Raw genomic sequence first — 22,683 nt, 5'->3', positions numbered from 1 at the left:
GCCCCAATGTACAATTACTCTTAATATCAATACTATTACTTTATATACAACCTAACAACATCACAGAGTTGATAGGTCAGTCAGCAAGTTCAAAGCCATGGTAAGCAACAGAAACCACTTACTTTCTGATCCCAACAAAAAAGAATAGAAGCTCAGAAAGTTGGTGCTAAGATAGAGCCAACCCTGACAAGGGACCCGTCCTTTCCAGTAACTGCATGAGTAATAGGTCACTAACTTTTCCTGCTCTGGTAAACCAAAACATTTTTCAAATTTCAAAAGGGCTTCTCGAAATTTCTCAGGATCATCTTCTTTTGCAAAAGAATGTTTTCCCTCTTCAGCAATTAATCCCTAAAGGAGACAAAATATTTTTTGAAAATTATTAGCTACCAACAAAAATACATTTTATATATTTAAACAGTTCATTGACTAAAACTGTGTACATCTACATAGGTACATATGTGTACATACATGCTTCTCTCAGGACAGAGGTGAGCAAATTTTCTTAAATTTTCTAATCAGGCTTTTTCTAATGCCTCACAAGGAGCTACCACAAATATGGGTGCTAAATATTTTTTTGAATAAGTGAAGGGTTCATTCAAATTCTAAATTCAAGAAATAATGATATGAAAATATCCCTAAGAGTACTCACAAGGGCAATAAAAACTAATCATTGACTTTTATAATTTTCTTTAGCACTGATTCTGACATTCATAATGTGTACTTCTGCCAATCCTGAAAGGTTATCAGTGAAACAATGACCTTTCACATAGTGTTTGATCCTAAAATAAGAGGGTTAAAGATTTTAGTATTCCATCTACAAAATATATCCATCACTTACTCTTATCTTTCCTTGTACAAAATTAGTAATATCTTCATTTGAATCAAACACAGATAAGGTCTTCATGATATTTTGTTCCAACCAATCCCAGTGTTTGGTTATTTCTTCTCTGTTGGCTCCTGATTCATAACGAAGAGAATAAAAGACTGAAGGGAAACTTCACATCAAAATTGCTCTTGATATTTACAAGCTTAGTTTAAAAATAAATAAAAGTATATCTGTTCATTTTCAAAAATGATCATAAAGGAATAAAGATATTAATTACATTTATTCTCTATTTCATCTGTATATGTGGGGATAAATACTATTTTTCATTGTTAAGTGAAAGAATAAAATATTTAATGAGAAGGGAAAAAAGTAAATACAACTCATGAGAAAAGACAAAATTCTGAAAACAAGATGCCAGTAACTGGTGCCCACAGGAACTAGTATTTTTTAAGAGAATATATAAAGTGCCAGTAACATAAATATATATAATTTAACCCTTGGTCTTCACATAATACAGTTAGTACTGTGCATATAATCTGTGTGACTACAAACAGCATGCACATAATACTATGTGAAATGTGGATTTCAGCAGTGGCAACTCTACTTATATTAGAAGGTAAAGCCTTTGTTCAGTCACCCTTTTCATTAAAGGGCCTAGTTAACTTAAAGCAGTTTCATCAAAGAGGTTAGTTAGAAACCTTACTACAAGTAAGTAAATCCGTGTGACCTGCCAGATCAGTAGTAGGTGGCTTGTTGAGAGTCAGATTAAATATTAGTTAGGCTCTGGGTAGCTTTGGCTTGAAGAACATTTCAATATCTGTAAGTCTTCCCTGATTACTGCATAAAGATCTCACCAGCACTGTGGATTACAAAAATTTCACTCAAAAGAAACATCTTGACTTTTAGTATGTTTTATGATATACGGAAGTGACATATTAACAAATTTACTGAAACTGCAAAACTGCCTATTTCCTATAAGCCAGTTAGAAACTGTATTCATGTTACTAAAGTCACAGTACCATGTGTAATAATTTTCTTTAAGGAATCACAAATACAAGCCATGGGAAAATTTTAAGTCTTTTTTGGGGTCCTTTAGGTCTAAAGAAAGCTTCATTAGTAGGTAATTATTTTATTTCTGCATCATGTTAATTTGGGGGAATAAGTGATATAATAACTGCCCCTTTTTGAAGTAGAATGGACATTTTTCCCTAAATAATTTCTACCAACCAGATTTAGAGTAGAGCTTACAAATGTCTCATGATGTCAGCAGGTATAATGTCTGAGACCCAGGAAAGGGGTGCCTGGGTGGATCAGTTGGTTAAACATCTGACTTCAGGTCAGGTCATGATCTCAAGGTTTGTGAGTTCGAACACCACATCAGGCTCTCTGCTATCAGTGCAGAGTCTGCTTCAGATCCTCTGCCTCCCTCTCTCTCTGCCCCTCCCCTCCTCATGCTCTCTCTCTCAAAAATAAATAAAACCATTAAAAAAATAAGATCCAGGAGAAAACACTCACCAGCATCACTAAAGACAATATATAGTAAGATGCAAAAAACAAGCCACATATCTTTAAAAAATTAATGTTATGCTGTATGTTCATACATATGAACTACCCAGAAACCACATGTTTTATTTTTTTATTTTTGAAATATGATTTATTATCAAATTGCGTAACATACAGTATATACAGTGTGCTCTTGGTTTTGGGGGTAGATTCCCGTGATTCACCGCTTACATACAACACCCAGTGCTCATCCCAACAAATGCCCTCCTCAATGCCCATCACTCATTTCCCCTCTCTCCCGCCCCATCCCCCATCAGCCCTTAGTTTGCTCTCTGTATTTAAGAGTCTCTTATGGTTTGCTTCCCTCTCTCTCTGTTTGTAACTATTTTTTTCTCCATACTTTTTAAAAAGTGTATCTACTTGAGAAGAGAGGGAGGAAACAAAAGAAAGAAAAAGGCAGTCTTTCAATATTAATAGGCCGGAAATCTGGGATTTTAATTTAAACCAATATCATAAAGGCATAATAAAAGAAGTAAACTATCAATGTGGGTTTTTACAAAAATCTTGAGTTGTTTTGTTAGGAAGGATATCCTAATTCATTTTCTATCTACAATATATATATTTTGAGGCATTTGAACTATCTCGGCATGAATGAACATGTAGCATTACCTGTAAGACACCCCTTTTGTGAGAAAGTAGGTGTGTAAATAAAAATGTTTCAATTTGGGGGGCTTATACTCTCTTTGGGGGCAATTTTTAATTTTGCACTTGATTCCCTTAATCTGAGTTATCAGAGAAAAAACGAAGTATTTCATGGGAAGTTCTCATCTTCTCAGCAGTTCGGTGAAGCAAGTTGAAAAAAGGAACCATGTAGTAGGAGCACTGACCAAAATTTGCTGGAACACATGCTTCAGGTCCCTCACACTAATATATTTTTTAAAAAACCATAATAATCTATAATCTTGTTCTTGTCTTAATATAAAGTTGCACATTTAACTCATTTCTAAATCAAAACTGGGGAGTATAAATAAATGAAAATATTTAATTTTTAGTACCCTTATTTGTTTGAATTTTATGTTTTAAAAACTGTACTCACCACATGCAATTGACAGGTAAACTTGAGAATCAGGTGTCTGGTGTAGGATGCGAAATGGAGCAACTTTAGCAGTAGAGTCTAAGACTGAATCAAGAGTCCCAACCAAAAGCCCTGTTGTAATAAAGAGATTGCTGAAATAAAGATTTTACAATACATAAAACTAATATCACTTCATCTGACAAACAACCAATGGATTAATCTTTTTTAAAATTTCTAGCCCAAAGTTTCCTTGTGAAGATTTTGCCTAAAGAAAAAATATACTCAGGACAAAGAGACTACTGTGCTCCAATGTGAGTAGTACTGGAGAAAATTATCTTCCAATAAAAAAATAAGTCCATTTCATTGTCCAAATCTCACTATATATTTATAGCACTTATATCCTCCATAAGATTATGCATACAGCAGATAAGAATGTAGATTCTGGTACCAGAAATTTCCTGAGTTTGAATACTGGTTCTGTCACTTGTGCCAAACTGAACCAGTTATAGTTAACTTTTCATCCTCATTTGTAAAATAAGGGGGTTAAAATGGACCTACCACAAAAGGTTGTTGTAAAGATGAAATGAGTTAGTATTACATATAAAAATTAGAACAATGCTTAGTACATAGCAAAACATTCGATGTTAGCAAATACTATTTATATTAGAAAATCTTGGATATTTAAACAAGATAAAACCTTGACTAACTAAAATGTATAGGAAGGGAATTTTCTTTTTACCAATTCTTAATTTTTTTTAATTTTAGAGATAGAGGGAGAGCAAGTGGGGGAGAGGGGCAGAGGAAGAGAGAGAATCTTAAGTAGGCTCCACACTCAGTATAGAGCCTGATCAGGGGCTCGATCCCATGACCCTGGGATCATGACCTGAGCCGAAATCAACAGTCAGACGCTCAACTGACTGAGTCACCCAGGTGCCCCCTTCTTTAATAATTCTTAATTTCTCAATTTGGAATTCAAGGTTTTTGATCAATTAGTTCCAATTTAATTAACTGATTATATTTCCTACTCCTCCCTAGAACAAAGTTTGATGCTCTCTTTAACAATCAACTAATTTCTGTTAGAATCTTTGCTAAGCAGTTCTATTTTTACCTATACATGCTAATACAAGTCTTCTAGCTCAGTCCAGCTAATCCAAATTCTACATTTTTTTTCAAGACCTACTTCCCATATAAAATCTTGACTGGCAGCTCCAAGCAATAATGTGTTCTCTTTCCCCTGATTACTTATAATGCTTAAAGTCTATACAACACAACCAGCATTTTGGTTATTAGGCTAGTTATTATAGCTACTTTCTAAATGCTTCATATATATTAACCTAGTCTCCTAACCTAGATTATTAGTTCTTTGAGGACAATAATCATGTCTTCTACTTCTGGGTTTGTATTCGCCCTTTTAACATATTGCTAGGCACAACAGGAGCAAAATTTCAGTAGGATGGCTAAAATATCTACAACTACCTTCCTTTTCTGGAAGCTTTGATTGGTTGAGTGTTGGTGTTGTTTTATAAGCAGTTCTCTTTAATTTAGCATACAGATTTTTGGGGAAAAATTTAAATCAATTGTAAAATAGGCTTTTTGCTATTTTCCTATCTTTACCCACTTAAAAGGAGTTAAGATTTCAAGCAAGCTTTGAATGAGAATATAGGTAGGTTGGCAGATGTGTGGTAGGAAGTTATTTATTATAAGCATTGAGGGAGGTAAATTAGAAGATTAGGAGATAGAATAAAAAGCTAGACATCTGCTCAGCTGAAAGGAAAGGGTAAGAGAATGAATGTAAGAATCAATAAAAAGTAAAAATAGGGGTCACAAATGTAGCATATCAATTAATATGACAGAGGGTAAACTATTTGATAGTGGGGATAAACTATCAAGGAAGATTTTGGCAATGGCAACAGGTACAGATTATAGAGAGAAAAGTCATCTGATACCAAAAAATCTGGTATGAATTGAAGACTTAAGAAGTAGAAATAAGAAAATCCAGACAAATATTCTGAAAGAGGGGGTACTGGGGAAGAGAGAATGGGAATGAGGAGAGACAGAGGAAATTACTGTATTTCACCTAATAATGACAAAATTCCTGAAGGGTTTGTAGATAAAAGAAATAAATAATTCTATCACTTTCAGCCTGAAAAGGGGACTGTGAGAAATTAGATTTGGCTAAGAGATCAAGGATAAAGAAAAAAAGTAGGAGCTAAACATTGCAGATAGCCTCTTCAGAGCAATATGATTGAAATTATTAAGGAAATGGAACAAAGGAGAATGTTCTCAGGTTGAAGACCAGAAAGTGAAGATATTCAAAAGAAAGGTAAAAGAGTGAAGTAAAAGAACCACAAGAGGTAAATATCTTCAGGCTGAAAAACAAAGTCAAGTATATGAATCTCTATGTATATAAATATACAAATAACAATGTGACAAAATTGTCAAAATAAAGGTATTATAAGTTTAAATAAAAGCATATATTAAACAGCATTGGTTTGGGGTGCCTGGGTGGCTCAGTCGATTAAGTGTCTGACTTTGGCTCAGGTCATGATCTCACTGCTCCTGAGTTCAAGCCCCACACAGGGCTCTGTGCTAACAGTTCAGAGCCTGGAGCTTGCTTCAGATTCCTTCTCTCTGCACCTCCCCTGCTCACTCTCTGTCTCTGTCTCAAATATAAAATAAAACAAAAAATAAAAATAAAAATATAAACAGCACTGGTTTAGCTGCTAGATTTGCCTTCTAAGAATTTAAATTCTAAAAATTTCAAAAAATGATTTTCAAATTTGTGAGGAAATCATTTATTTTGCTTTTACCACATTTTTAAAAAATACAATTTATTGTCAAGTTAGCTGAATACAGTGTATATAGTGTATACAGCATGCTCTTGGCTTCAGGAGTAGATTTTCATGATTCATCACTTATCACATTTTAAATAAAACTAGCTGAAATTCTATTTCCTTGTTTACACACACTAGAAAAAGTAGTATTAGAAGAACAGGAGAGGGACACCTGGGTGGCTCAGTTGGTTGAGCGTCCAAATCTTGATTTCGGCTCAGGCCATGATCTCAGTCCCAGACTGAGTCCCAGAGCAGGCTCTGTGCTGACAGCATAGAGTGTGCTTAGGATTCTCTCTCCCTCCGCCCCTCCCCTCCTCTCTTTCTCTCTCTATCTCTCTCAAAATAAACAAATAAAAAAATACCATGCTAAAAAAAAAAAAAACCAATGGGAGAAAGAGCAAACTGGTTTAAAAAAAAAAAGTTTGGCTTGGGGCGCCTGGGTGGCTCAGTTGGTTAGGCATCTGACTTTTGCTCAGGTCATGATCTCATGGTCTGTGAGTTTGAGCCCTGCATCAGGCTCTGTGCTGACAGCTCAGAGCCTGGAGCCTGCTTCGGATTCTGTGTCTCCTCTCTCTGCCCCTCCCCCACTCACACTCTGTCTCTCTCAAAAAATAAGTATCAAAAAAAATTTAAAAAAATAGTTTGGTTCAACTGAAAAATAATGGGTGGAGTGTGGATGTGTGAGGAGGCAGGAAAGAAAGGAGAGGCCAGCATAATCATTCTGAGTAACACAGTAATGATTAATTCTGATAGAAAGTGTGAGACTGGGGACAAACCAGTCAAAATCACTGGCAAGAAAGGTCATTTTTTGCAGCAGCAGCAGAAATATTTGCATTATAAGTGCCTTACACTATGTAGAAAGGAAACTGTTCCATTTTTGTAAGTGCATTAAATCAGCATAAAACTATACAACAAATAATTTGGAAGCTAGTGCTACAATACATTTTTAGTCACCTGGGAAACCCACCTCATTAAGCTATAATCATCATCAAGTCCCAGCAAGTCAATTAGGATTTAATATGTGCTAATGTCTGGGTTGTAAAAGTACAAGAAAACAAGCAGATAACTTGGGGTTACTTTTCTATGTACACACAGGTTTATTATCTGACAGCCTGAACATCCAAGGTCATGAATCAGACTACACATGGGAACTTCTACTGTTATAGTAAATTGGGAAGAAAACAGACACTGTCAGCTACATGACAGAACAAGAGATTTAAAAATATAAAGAAGTTCAAATCATCCTTTGAATGTCTATATTGAGTAAGGTACCACTGCTCCAGACCCTCGTAAATGTCTATGGGGTTTTGATGGCACCCAGCCATACAAGTAACACCAAACTTCCTAAGGATATTCACCATCATAATACTTTTTATTAAATGGCATAGGATGATAGCAAAAAAGCAAGGTTCTACCATTTTTCAAAAATAGGCTATTTTCAGGTAATGATTATTGTTCACAAACCAATTATATATTTTTTTTAAGTTTACTTATTTATTTTGAGAGAGAGAGTGAGACCGCGAGCATGAGCCAGGGAGGGGCAGAGAGAGGGAGAGAGAGAATCCCAAGTAGTCTCCATGCTCTGCACAAGCCCGCATGCAGCACGTTCTTAAAACTGCAAGACCATGACCTGAGCTGAAATCAAGAGTAGGATGCTCAACCAACTGAACCACCCAGGTGCCCCAACAAACTAGTTCTTTTTAGCTGGACAGAGATAATAGCACCACTGAGATGAAAAATATCCTAATAGGTTGCCTAGTCCAAACTCTAGCAAACTCATCTACTCCATAGTATCTCTGATAGAAAGCCTGGCTTACTCCTTATAACTCCAGAAAGTTTACATCTCCCAAGGCAGCCTATAGCTTTGGTGGGACTCTCCATTAACTGCAAAGTCCTTTCTAAAATATGAAAGGGTTTATATATCCAAATGTTACAGTCAGGACTAGCTTTATGGGCTTGTGACCTGTCCATAGGGCCCCATGCTCAAAAGGGCCCCTGCTTAGTTAAATGCTATGCTGTCACTGTCTTGAAATTCTTCATTTTTGAACAAAGAGCTCTGAATTTTCATTTTGCACTGGGCCCCACAAATAAGCTAGGTCATCCTAGTTTATATTAGTTATCTCTGGGCAGCAGGATGATGGGTGATCATTATTTTACTTTATACCTGTATGTATTTTTGGAAACTTTTACAATGAATATTTAACCTTTCAGATAAAAAAAAATAAGCCTACTTCTTACACACTTTTAAAAAGGAAAAAGGAAGGTGCTTCTCAGGATAAATAACTGCTATTTCCCTGTAGCATTTGGGGCAATGCAAAACATATACTTTATTCAACACGATAGGTCTTCAGATATCATAACTATCTTGTCTCCCCTTGCTTATTCTTCTCCTAGCTTAAAATATTCCTAGTTCTTTCCATCGTTTGTTTTATGAGATTGTCTGGGCCTCTTATTTTTTCTTCTACCATTCTCTTAACATACCTATTTTCTTACAAAATGTGCCATTCAAACCTGAATGCCAGATATGGTCTGAACAAATGCAGGTTTCTTATACTGTGGGCTCCATGGTTCTATTAATGCAGTCTAAGATCATACTAACTTTTTAAGCCACTACATCTTATTATATTAAGCTTGTGACCAACTAATCTACTTTGATCTTTTTTACAAATATAAGCACCAACCTAGATAGTCTCTGTCCTGTACAGGTGATTTTTAAAAAAATAACCTAAATGCAATTTACATTTATCCATGTTAAATTTTATCCCACTAATGTCAACTGAGCATTCTAACTTGTCCAGATCTTTCCGAATCTTGATTTTTATTTTCTATGACCATGATTCTCAACGAAAACTTAGAACTGGATTCATTTGGAGGAGTATTTGAAACTACTCAAGCTCAAGTTTTGAAACTACTAAAGCCAAGAGATTCTAATTCAATTTATCTAAGATATGGCCTGGGTACTCTATTTTTCCCCTTGACTTTAGATCATAAAAATTTTCAAATGTACAAAAATAGAGAAAATAATATATTGACATTTCTGTGTGCCTATCACTTAATTTCAATAATTATGAACATTTCGTCAATCTTCTGTCATTTATCCCTTCCTGAAGTCATTTAGTTTTTTTAAAATTTTTGTTTTTAATGTTTATTTATTTTTGAGAGAGACAGAGACAGAATGCAAGTGAGTTAGGGGCAGAGAGAGAGGGAGGCACAGAATCTGAAGCAGGCTCCAGGCTCTGAGCTGTCAGCACAGAGCCTGACGCGGGGCTCTAACCCACGAGCTGTGATATCATGACCTGGGCGGAAGTCGGATGCTCAACCAACTGAGCCACCCAGGTGCCCCTCATTTAGTTTATTTTAAAAGGTTCTTGGTTAAATATAACACACAGCCAATGCTGAGATAACTGACCTATGGTATTAACTGTCCCTTTCAATTTTTAGACACTTGCAAATTCGGTATACATTTCTCTTTTGTATTAGGTCAATGATAATGACAAATAGGTAGGACCCCCCCCCCCCCAAGGGCTGAATGTTGGAAACACTATTAAAACAGCCACAGCTTGGAGACAGTACTCATCACCAATGTACTAATTTAGTACACTTCAGTTTGACAAGTGTCTCTTTCTGCTTGTAAACTAGATTTAGGGCACTGTGTAAGGCAACACTGCTTTAGTGGCAGAAGAGTCATTTAAATGAACTTCTTAATTACAAGCAAGATTTATTTCCATTCTAAGTAAAATGTCTGGTTATAAATTTTGGCCATAGAAATGATTGCTAGAACTTTATAGTGGATTCTGTATCTTGTCATAAATTGCCATGTTTACAAAGCCAAACAAGTACTCCTTTACTGAATTTTTTATAATCTCAACTTCATTAAATGTTAATGACCAAACTAGTAAACTGCCAACACACTTAGTAGGAAATACATTCAAATAGGAGAAAGTAGTGTTTTCAGTAGAGGTTGTGGGTATTCTTGATTCTATTGCTTTTGTTACCAGATCTAAGTCGTTAAAACGGGACTGTGAATGCTTATTTTAGAATAATCCAATAGCCACAGTTGGCATTTTGAAAGCTGCCAACCTTATACTAAGAGCTTTGGAAAATTAATAAAAGTAACTCTTCTTTGTCCTATTTTCCCTCTCCCTGCATTCTTTTAAAGACATTTACTTGAAAACTAGGTATATGTAAACACTCATTTCCTTTCTCAACCAAAATCTTTGTTCATTAAAGGATTTCGAAATTTGTATAGGGAAGTAACTGATATCACAAATGACAGACTATAATGTCATGTGGGGAAAAAGAATGCATGAATTATCAATCAAACGGAACTACATTTCTCAAGATTAAAACATAGGGAAATGTGAGAAGTGTTACCATCTTTATTTACAGCACTTTCTTACACTTTAAGACTTATCGAGTAGCCCTCAAAAAATTAAAGACAATACAACATCTGAATTCCTAAATGCAAAGCAACAAGTAAGCATGGCAGCAAATGAATAAACTCATAAACAGTACAGCACTTTAAAAACATTATTTAGAAGACCTGAAGCTGACCATTATCTTGGTTAGTATAAAACAAAAGGACAACTAATACAATGATAAAAAATCAACAAATGTGATTATCCCTTGTTTTAAAACTTCACTTCTTTATAATGGAGTAAGGGAAGAAAAAAGACCATTTAGACTGGGGTAGAAAGAAGAGTGGAGATAAAAAAACAACAAAGATTTAATTCTCAAGTACCTTTAATTTTCTATCTCAGGTTTTCCTATTCTAGAGATTAGGGCATTATTTTTCAACAACCTTTTCTAGTTGCTAAGGGCATTATATCTTGAGTCTCATATTTCCAACCACAGATAAATGAATCTGGAATACTTGCTGTGTCCCCAACGACTGCCATCTTTTGCTTTTACACTATCAAATTATTTGTCCTGCTGAAAATGTCCTCCTCATTTCTCTCTACCAATCCACATCCCAGATATTATTAGTTCTCATAGATGGGTGATTTAATTCAAAAAACAATACAAACTGGTTTTTGACAAGATGTTCCTCAGATGCCACACTGGAATTATGCCACCAGAACACCACCTATGGTTATTAATTGCTACTTTTAGGAAATCTTTGTATCATTTAACAGGGCATCTCATACGCATACTTTACACCAGATCTGGCCTTGCAAAATTGTTTTGAGGGTTTCAAATACCCCTCATTCATGACTATAAGTCACCAAAACCAGGCTGATATTATTGCTGACTACCTCAGTAATTATATATTTGTTTGCTTACTTGTTTATTATCTGTTTATCCTACTAAGTTATAAACTCTGTGAGGGTAGGAACTATTTGTTTTATTCGCTATTGTATACCCAACACCCAGGACAGTAGCTAGCTACCACCCCATTTGTTTCCACCCAGGACAGTAGCTAACTGCTACCCCATTTCTGGTTCCCTTCACAGCAAAACTCCTAGAAAGAATTATATACATTTGCTCTGTCTCCAAATATCTGTTTGGCTTCATATGCTCTAGTCCCTCTGGTCCCTGCTCATAGGTTACCTTAAAGAAGCCTTCCCAGACCAAATTTATCTAAAACACCAACCCCTCCCCTCTCTATCACTGTAGCTTACTTTATTTTTCTTCATATGGCTTAACACCACCTGCAATGTCTTATTTGTGAATTTGCCTCTGCCAACTAGAATGTCAGCCCAAGGAGAATAAAGATTTTATTTTGTTCACTTGCTGTTATCTCTAGCACCTAAAACAGTGCTTGGTTTTTAGAAAGTACTTGCTAAGTATCTGTTAAATGAATGTATCCTGTACAATCACATACAGGATTTATTCTTACCTTTTGTGCTTATACAGCAACAGCAAAAGGTTGAAAACTGGACAGATTTTCTAACGTAAAGGTAATATAAAATCCAAGCCATAGCTGTACTGCCACAGGGTAAACATTATAGTGCCATTTATTATTAATTTTTGGCTTACCTTACATCCATAGTCCTTCCACAACTGTCCACTAGAAACATGTTTTTACCAGCTGAATCATTTCTACTTAAAGTATCATGTTTTGAAAAATACAACTAAGATGACTAAAGAGTACTAAATGTATTCTTCAATACCACTCAGTAAGACAATAAGTGATGCTTATATCTGTAGAAGTGCTGTTGAAGAACTTCCAGGTTTTGGGCAATCATAGATCAAAATAAAATGCTGTTGTGATATTTTATTCTAATACTTGTACGCCATTCTGGTTATAAATCATAAATGCATAATCACTCTCATACCAATATTATTGAATAACTATCAGTGTTTTACTTCTGTAGTAGTATGATTGCAAATTGGACATATTCAATGTTACTATTCCAAATTAATTTCTATATACAACATGGGAAAAGTAATTATTAGGGAAAATGGTATAAATATAGGTCCTCCTTTGGCCTTCAAGTACAGAAAATGGTACTTCATTAATAGATAAATGAATACCAGATGTTTATATCATTGCTCACAAGTTTCAAAAACTCATGAGACTCACATAACAATGACATGAGGTGGGGAAGATAAGTTTTGTTACCATTTTACAGATGAGGAAACGAGGCCTTTATAAAACAATTAGAGCTGAATAGAGGCAGAAAAATATATTAAAAAATCAGGGAAGACAAACAAAGTCGGGTTAATAATGCAAGTGGAATCACTGAACTCAGTGGTATACTGATGTATTTGTGGATGCTCGTTTGTAGCTGACTTATTAAAAAGAAAATCCCATAGGGTAACCTCTGGGGAGGGCAAATTACACTGTGTTCTGTTCCCTCCCTGGAACATTCTGACCCATGCAAAATCAAGTAAAAAATTACTTTTAAAGATCTCTTTGAATGAGAAAGGTCAGCTTTGTGGGAGGTTTTGAAAAATGAAGGTTGTTCAGGGTCATCACTTTATAGTCTTGTTTCATTAGAATGAAATCTGCTTGATAGCAATTAATACTAGTTTCCTACTTATATAATAAATCTCCAATACCTTAATCAAAAAAAAAAAAACCCTCTTCCCATGAGAATTGAAGATTCATGCTCCTAAGTTGAAGTGGAGTAGCAGAAGTTTCCTGTCTATGTTTCAGGAAAGGAAGACCCCAGCAGCAAGCAAGGGAAAGGAAAAAAGAGAGAGTAGTGTTATTAACAGGTATCTTAAAAAACAAACAAAGAAACAAAAAAACCCTGAGGCTTATAGGTATGAAGTCAATAATCCTTCCACTACTACCAAGAAAAAGTGGTGACAATGATCATCCTTCATATCTTAAGACTTCCAATGAAACTGTCCTTTCTCACTCAAAACAACATAGATGGATCTAGAGGGTTTGATGTTAAGTGAATAAGCCAGAGAAAGACAAATACCATATAATTCTACTCATATGTGGAATTTAAAAAATAAAACAAATTAACAAAGAAATGAACAAAAAACCCCCACAATTCTTAAATATAAAGAACAAATGGGTGATTGCCCGGGGTTGGGGGAAGATGAGTGAAACAGATAAAGGGGATTAAGAGTACACTTATTGTGATGATCACTGGGTGATGTATAAAACTGCTGAATCACTATATTATACATTAAAACTAATATAACACTGTAAGGGCGCCTGGGTGGCTCAGTCAGTTAAGTGTCTGACTCTTCATCTTGGCTCAGGTTATGATCTCACGGTTGTTTTCCCTAGGGGTTGCTCTATGGGATTTTCTATTAAGTCAAAATGATATTTATTAATTTACAATATGTGTGTGGGTAGCGATTTGATATTTATCTGAAATGAAATGTCATGGTCACCATTTAGACACTCTGGTTCCAGTAATAAGGTACTTGGGAGACCAAAAATTTTATCAGTTCCTTTGTGAACACGGAATGCAGGCATATTTTGCTAAGAAAAACTTAATTGAGAATGTTTTCAAAGTTGGGCAACTTGAGTTGCGGGTGGGGAAAAAGGAGAGAAAGCCTTGTATTTTTGAGAGACGGTCACTAACAAGTTCTTTTAAAAGCTACCTTATTATGTGTTTACTTATGACAAATCATTTCCACCATGATTTAAGTTTATATAAATATCATAAAACATTTTGAAATGGAAAGTGCATTTAAGATATTATTATGTTCTAGTTCATACATATGATTTAATTTCAAGGTAATGGTGCCAAGATGAAAGAGGAGAGAGATAGGGAAACAGAATGTCTTAAAACTTCTCCATTTTAGTAAGTTTACTCTTTAGTCTCATTCTACAACCCCAAAACAAGGTCTACTGAAGGAGATGATCATTCTAACACACAAGAACCTGCTTACACTATGCAGATACAGAATATTCAAAAATCAGATACTCTCAACAAATGATCTGTATTAAAGCTTTCTGACTGGCAGATCTTCCTAAGTCTGACACACTAGAATGTAGCCCCATAACTCCACTCATGCAGCACCCCAACTACCAAGCAAATTGTTGATTTGTGCTTAATGAGCCAAATATGCATAAATTATTTTCAATTACATAAAGACAGGTGCTAAATTGAGATGCTATAGAAAAGTCATTACCCTTATCAGCCAGGAAGATCAAGGGATAATGTAAGGTAACTGCAAAAGTCCAGAAGGGTGAATTACTCCACTAAATGACAGAAAATCACTTTATCTATAAAATAACCTTTACATATAATGAAAATTTCCACAAGATATTCTACCTTACTGTGAACCAGGAAAACTAAGATTAAATAGGCAAATGATAAGTAATCTACTAGATGTCTACTAAATGGGTTTCAGAAATTTAGAAAAGGACCTCGGAATTCTAACTTACAAGTTAATCTCCTGTTACAACCACCCTAGGGTTCTCTGTTGCCCCAATTCCATTTTTAGGAAAAATAATAGAGTCAACTAACTTTACCAAATCCACAGCTAAAGTTATTACATTGCTGGTGGTTATTGCCAATTATCACATGGCAAAGAAATAAAATCTTAAAGAAAGTACAACTGTTAACATTTCTAGATGGTCATTATCTCTTCTTCATTAAACAAAATGTATAAAGGAATCTTTTAAAGGGGTAGCACATAACACTGGATTTCAGCAAGCAAAACAGACAAAGGCAAGCTTATGCTGGCACCCAAACTCCTGTGAGAGGTAATCCAAATGTGGATTTGTGTAAAGCATAACAGAGCTCTTGGCTTCACAATTTTAAGTAAAAAAAAAAAACAAAAACAGTAATTGAGCAGTCATAAAAATCAGCACATGCTTATTCTGGACCAAAACGAACCAAACAAACCTTAAAAACACCTCTGCTCCTTTCTGATCCATTTTGCTTAATTTACATGTAATAAAGTGGCAGCACTCGTGGAAATTTCAAGCATCTTGACAATACCACAGGTAAAATAATCATGCAGACATACACATTGACCACAATATGGGCCTATGGCTATTCTCAACATACATGTGTGGTAGAAATCTTGGTTTATTTCTGCAGACAAATCTCTTATTCTAGAGATATGGGCTTTTGAAGAGTACATGGGAGTGAGTGGAATAGAGAAACTGGTGCAATAGGTCTAGGTTTTAAGAAAACATGTGAAATGAAAAACTAAACACAGAAAAAAAGGAATGATTATTTACAGGAAATTTGCAACAAGTAAACTCTTTCATACTCCATTACAGTGGTTTGATTCTCAAGAATCTGATTTACCTATTATTTTTCAGGAACACAGTTGTACAAAGTGAAATATACCTCCTTGGTAAATGTGGACAAGAACACCATAAAAATTCTGGTCAAGAAAAGTTATGGGGAACCAAAATATTATGCTGTAACACAGGGCTGTAAGATGTTTTAAATGTACTCTGAGTTGTTCTTAATGGACTAAAGAGGATAAATAATGTCACTGGGTAATTATGAACATTGATTCTCAAATTTAATTTGGAAAATAGATGCATCTATTAAATGGAAAGTCTCCTCTGCAAAATAACACTTGTAATTTTTAAAACTCAGAAAATGACCAAATGTGAGTTTAACCAGGCAATTTTTGTTGCCATATTTTCAAGGGGGACTTTTTAGAAGCCAGATAAGATGAACAAGTCTTGCAAAATTAAAAAAAAAAAAAAAAAACCTCCTGTAGAACCTCAGAATTCTCTCCAGCTTGGGGATGGCTTGGAAAAAAAGAGGAAATAAAGGCACATATCTGTCACCACCTTAACAACATGCACTAATTTGGCACCAATTACCTTTCATTTCATCCTCTTAACTCTATGAGGTAGACACCATTTCCTAGAAGAGGAAAAGCAATGCCATCTCCTCCGTGAATCTTTACACAACCTTTCAGTTATTTGGTTCTAATTAGAATTTGCCTGATTTACTAGTTACTGGTTATAAGTCCAATTTGCCTGGGTTACTGGTTACTTCCCCCTAACCCGACCCTCTCCCCCGTATCCAGATCAAGAGCAATTCAAGGGCGGAAAAGTGAATCTTAACTGTCTTCGTACACTAGCATTCCCTGTGGCACACAGCAGGCGTTTATGTGTAATAAATCAAAGTATCTGTCGAATGCCGTTCAACAAGAGATGAGGATGGGGCTAAAATGTAGATTTCCCTACTCTTCCCTCTTCCCGCTACATCACGCTGCCTAAAGGAAGTCTGGTCCACCACTCTAAAGCCACCATACCAAACCTGCAAATGGTCACGAAAAAGAGCTCTGCGTCCCCCTACCAGCCGTGTCCAAAAGTTTGAATGCCCCTGCCCCAGACGAGAAGTCTCCAAATTGTCTGGAGGCTTTAAACACGTGACCCAGGGCCAGTTCTGGATTTGCAAAATCAAATCACTGAAGCCAGGACGGATTCGGAGGCAAGAGTTAAAAACTTCCACTGGTTTCATAGGTTGGCTTACAATCGTGGCTTTGAAAGAAGGGGCACCGCCGCACACTCGAGAGGGAAACGAATTACGACGACGGTTACTCTGAAATAAGATCCCAGGGACTGAAAACTGGGTGGTAGAGCAAAAGATGCTATATTGGGAGGGGTCCGCGATTCTGAGCCCTCCCCTGCAAGTCCGACCTCCCCACCCACCGCCACTTCCGAATCTCTCATTTGAAGCCTTTCCCTCAGGATGTGACCTGGGCTCCTCGCTTTCTCCTCACCATCCTCCCTGCCCCCCCCCCCCCCGACTCTTACTTGCTCCCCCACCAGGATGGTGATTATCAAGAGGGGGTTTCTTGAAAAAAGTTAAGTCCACAACTGCTGAACTGGCCCCTGTCACCAGCCTAAACGCTACCTGTCGAGGTCTAACACTCGTCGTCAGCCTCTCCCCCGGGGGAAGCTACGGGGCAACTACTCTGTCTCAGAAAGAACCCCTCCTCTGCCTCAGATTATTCCACCGCCTCGGAAAGGACCCCTCCTTCCATTCCCCCTCCCACCCGAAGCGCAGCGGCCAGTCGAGTGAGGTATTTTCGGGACTCAGGGGCGGCGACGGAAAGGTGGTGGCAGAAGAACCCGAGCCCCTTCGCCCGGGGCCGAGAATCGCGCGCCGGGTGGCGACGAGTAACTGTTTTCCTCACCGCCTTTTAAGTACCCGCGAACACGGCCCCGAGTTGGGTGGGGGGTGGCCACAGCTTACCTGTGAGACCCCCTCCGCCTTCCTCGCCGTAGCCCCGACGCCGCTGAAGCACGAAGTAGTCGTTGGACCTTTCCATCAGCCACAGCTTCAGTGCATTTTTCAGGAGCACTTCCTCAGGCTTCAGCCACATCGCGAACTTTGTGCCGCCCGGCAGCAGCGACCCAGATACCTTCCTCCCCTCACCCTCCACCTGTCTATTTCCCTCTACTTCTCCTCCCACCAAATCTCCCTCAAGCCAAGCCACGGCTTGGGTTCACGTTTTCCACACTTCCCCCAACCCTCCCTTCTCTCCCACGTAGGCAGCAAGATTGCCAATTCCCTCCCACAGCTCTACCGCCCGACTGGGAAATAGTCCCGCTTCTTTGCCTCCTGGGAGTTGTAGTTTCCTATTCGCTTTTCTGTACTCAAACAATGGGAGTGGGGGACTACGATTCCCATAATCCACTGGGGTGAGGACGGGGTGCGGGTGCTTTCAAAGCGCGTCCCGCCACCACTTAAGTGTATTTTGCCTACTTAAACTTTAAAGCGGTTTTTTTTTTTTGTTATTGTTCAAATAAATGAGCCCCAGGTATAATTATGTTGCTTCTTCTCATCATTTTACAGCCGAGGGTGTTAAACTGTAGAAAACAAAGTTTCTGGAATTTTGGAGTAAAGAACGGCCCCTTCTGGGAAGCAGCAATAGCGGCAACTGATATTAAATGAGCTCTTTGAAAGCTATTTCATAAATAGATCATTTCACGTAATTCTCACAGAAGTCTTTCGAAGTGGATATTATTCCTCACTTTGCACAAAAATAAAAGCGCAGACCGGTGAGGTGACTTATCCAAGGTCACACAGTAAATGGAATCTGATAGAATTCTAATTTAAAATCTTCCTTAAACTGGAGAGTGTGATGCTAAGTGAAATAAGCCATACAGAGAAAGACAGATACCATATGTTTTCACTCTTATGTGGATCCTGAGAAACTTAACAGAAACCCATGGGGGAGGGGAAGGAAAAAAAAAGAGGTTAGAGTGGGAGAGAGCCAAAGCATAAGAGACTCTTAAAAACTGAGAACAAACTGAGGATTGATGGGGGGTGGGAGGGAGGGGAGGGTGGGTGATGGGTATTGAGGAGGGCACCTTTTGGGATGAGCACTGGGTGTTGTATGGAAACCAATTTGACAATAAATTTCATATGTTGAAAAAAAAATAAAATCTTCCTTAGACTAAGCTCTTTCTGCCCATACAGGAAGAATATAAAATCTCCAGAAGCCACATGATTTTATTCACGCCGTGGGCCCCTCCCTTCCCCCACTGCCACCCCAATCTATTTATTTAACTATTGTAATCAGCCACAGAAAAGGGTCTTCTCCAACTTTCCTTTTCAGGATCTAAACAATTTATAAACATTTCCCCCTTTATTAAACTCTTTAAGGAAAAAAAAATCCCTTTCAGGGCAGCCTTCACCTCTTTGTACATTTGGCAGCTCCTTACACACTAAGGTGAATGAGGTCAGTGATTTGTATGGCATCGCAGTGAGGAATTATTTGAGGGACATTTTTATTTATTGCAATAAATGAGCCGATCAGAATTAAAGGGTGCACTAAAAGCAAAAACAAGTGTGTACAAAGAAAGGAGTTGGGAGGAAATGTACAAAAAACATGGAGCTCTAGGTGTGCTGTTTTGAGAACAAAGCCTCAAGGCCATTTCAATTAAAAACAAAAATGGGGTGGGGCACACCCAGATGCCAAGTCCTGGAGCCAAAGAACTCTGCCTTGGAGCAGTGTCTCTGGCTTAACCTTTCCAAGATGTGGGCCAGCTCAAGGGAGGCAGGTGTGTGCTACAACAGGGATTTTTCTTGGGGGTGAGAAAAGGGTCAGTTTGGGATTAGCTTCTACTAAAGGGCAGTAAGTAGTACCAAGGCAGCTTCCTGGAGAAGATGGGAAGACACAATCATCCCAGAGCCCAAACTGCAATGTATCTTTGGGGAAAGCCATCCCAATTTGGATGTACACTACTAAAGACGATTTCTTATCTTCCTCATAAAAGCTCAGTGAATGTAGCAAATGTCGAAAGATGTGAGTTGTTCTTTTTACCTTTCCTTCTCTTTTGAATTTTCTTCCTCATCAAACCACATTCTTTTCCAACATCCTTAATGGTTACAGTAGTGACAAGGGCTGTCCAGAAGTGGATGGTTCCTGGGGTGCCTGGGTGGCTCAGTTGGTTGAGCATCGGACTTCAGCTCAGGTCATGATTTCACAGCTCATGGGGTTGAGCCCCACATCAGGCTCTGTGCTGACAGCTTAGTCTGGAGCCCGCTTTGGATTCTGTGTCTCCCTCTCTCTCTGCCCCTCCCCTGCTCATGCTTGCTCGCTCTCTCTCTCTCTCTCTCTCTCAAAAAAATAAAAAAAAACATTACAATAAAAAAAGAAGTGGATGGTTCCTCTCTATAATATTGATTTAATCCTTATTTAAAAACTTGTATATTTTTACATCCTTACTTTATAGATGAAGAACAGGAGTCTCAGAGAAGTTAAATAACCTAAGATCACATAGCTAAATAAGTAGCAGAGTTGAGATTTGAATGTAGATTTTTCTCACTACAAATTATGACACTATACTACCTTTTGCATATGGTTAATCTATTAACCATATGTATTAGGACATCAAATACAACATGTCCAAATCCAAACTAAATTCTCCAATATTTTTCCTGCACAAAGTTGTTTATCATTCTAGGTTCTCATAGTTTACAGCACCACTGTTACCAAGATGTTCAAACTAAGAACCTTGGAATAATCTTCAACTTCTTTCTCCCACCACCTTCACTGTCTCACACACATACCCTCCCCTCTACTTTTTTTTTTCAAAAGTCCATTCCACCCTGTTACCACTTCAGATTGGCCTCACATCACTTTCCTGCTACACTGTAATAGCATCCCAACTCATCTTTCTGCTTCCAATCTTGTTTTCTGATTTATCCAAGCCACATATTTATGGACATAATGTTATACCGTGCAGAGATAATACCTCATTTATCCAGCAATCTTTTCCGCTGAGTCAGCCTTCTAAATCATAGCCTGAAACATCTATCTGAAAAGGTAGTAGAAAACCACAAATAGCAGGGTCCCCGGGTGACTCAGTGGCTGAAGCGTCCAACTTTAGCCCAGGTAATGATCTCGCAGTCCTTGAGTTCGAGCCCTGTCGGGCTCTGTGCTGACAGCTCAGAACCTGGAGCCTGCTTCAGATTCTGTGTCTTCCTCTCTCTCTGCCCCTCCCCCATTCACTCTCTGTCTCTCAAAAATGAGTAAACAATAAAAAAAATTAAGAAAAAAAAAAAAAAGAAAACCCCAAATAGCAATTCTAAACCCTGTGCCATTGAAGAGCTGAGGCTGGCAAAGATTCTTCTGGATTCTTATTTGAAACGAATTTCACAAGCTTAGTTGATGCTTGACAGCATGCAGCAGGTTTAGAAGCAGTAAAGATTCAAAACAGGTGGAGCACTGTGAGAGGAGAACCATTTAAACGTTTGCTGCTCAAAATGCGGACCCTGAACCAGCAACATCTGCATCACCATCTAGCTTGCTAGAAACTAGAATCTCAGAACCCATCCTAGACCTGCTGAATCAGAATGTGCATTTTAACAAGATCCCTAGGTAATTTGTAGGCACATTAAAGTTCTAGGTGCATTGATTTAAGCAAATTAGATATTTGAAAGTCAAACTCTACAACAAATTGGGGGTGATTAATCATGTTTCCATTAAAACCTACATAGGCATCTTTTAAAAATAAGTCCTGTTAAAGAATTTTAGATGATTGAATTGCTTTTTCAAAAAGTTTATTTCAGGGCATGCCCATTAAAATTTTCTAAGGCAGTGGTTGAAAATGGGTATGGGTTGGAGGAGAAATTGCCACTATTCATGCTAAGCCCTATTTATATATGCTACTAACCATCAAAATCTAGGTATGTCCACAAATATCTCACATTCATGATATGTTTTTGGAGACAAAAAGAACTAGTGGGTAGTGTTTTTCAATCTTTTCACCAAATTAACTCTAAGGTAGAGGACAGTGAACATTTATCTCTGGAGGTCAAAGTGCCCACCATACATACATACATAGTCTAAATTTTGTATTTTTTTTTTAAAGTTTATTTAGAGAGAGACAGAGATAGTGCAAGTTGGGGAGGGGCAGAGACAGAGGGAGACAGAGAATCTCAAGCAGACTCTGAATTGTCAGCTTGGAGCCTAATGTGGGGCTCGAACTCACGAAACTGTGAGATCATGACTTGAGCTGAAACCAAGAGCCGGACGCTTAACCAACTGAGCCACCCAGGCACCCCGAAATTTTATATTGTTTAAAAATATTTTATATTTAAATTTTATATATGTTTAAAAATATTTTTAAAATTCACTCCAAACAGAAGAGGCAATGAGTAAAGTAAAAGCCTCAGTATTTGTTATAGCCTAGGGTGATAAAATTTCTCCAGATGTTACAGAGCTTAATTAAACTACTTAGTAAATGATCAAAAACTAGATGGGGGGTGGTGTGGGGAAGGAATGTTCCTAGCATTCCAACCTAGTCTTTAAATGCCTGGGAACCATGTACATTCTTATTTGTAACATAATACAAACTGACTCCTGCTAAACTTACATATGAACTCTCGGAAAATCCCTCCCAAAGTTGGAGACTCCCTATACATATATATCTACTGCCACTGTTAATCAGTTTATATTTTGATTATTATGTAAGAGTAATAAAGTCTGTTGCTCAAACTATCTTTTTGTTACCAATATAGGAAGAAAATGTACAAGTGACACGGAAATATGATGAAGAGAATTGAAACATACATCTACACAGACTTGTACAT

The 22,683-nt window shown here is 37.4% G+C and overlaps 1 protein-coding gene across 2 annotated transcripts in view; it reads right to left on the bottom strand.

Moving 5' to 3' along the window:
* Positions 1 to 18,132, bottom strand: part of TBC1D8B (TBC1 domain family member 8B) — a 58,345-nt gene extending 40,213 nt beyond the window's left edge. Inside the window, exons 1-4 of one of the 2 annotated variants that reach the window (XM_027054883.2) lie at positions 17,833 to 18,132; positions 3,426 to 3,536; positions 839 to 957; positions 123 to 348 (exon numbers count right to left, since the gene is read on the bottom strand). In XM_027054883.2, the coding sequence (XP_026910684.1) occupies positions 123 to 348; positions 839 to 957; positions 3,426 to 3,536; positions 17,833 to 17,962 (586 nt within the window). In that variant the 5' untranslated portion in view covers positions 17,963 to 18,132. The remainder of the gene's footprint in view (positions 1 to 122; positions 349 to 838; positions 958 to 3,425; positions 3,537 to 17,832) is intronic. The other variant, XM_015083673.3, reaches the window with a different exon arrangement.
* Positions 18,133 to 22,683: the final 4,551 nt, after the last annotated feature.

The sequence above is a fragment of the Acinonyx jubatus genome, chromosome X, assembly GCF_027475565.1.
Source record: "Acinonyx jubatus isolate Ajub_Pintada_27869175 chromosome X, VMU_Ajub_asm_v1.0, whole genome shotgun sequence".
NCBI classification, from domain to species: domain Eukaryota; kingdom Metazoa; phylum Chordata; class Mammalia; order Carnivora; family Felidae; genus Acinonyx; species Acinonyx jubatus.
This window is presented reverse-complemented; position numbering and strand designations above follow the sequence as displayed.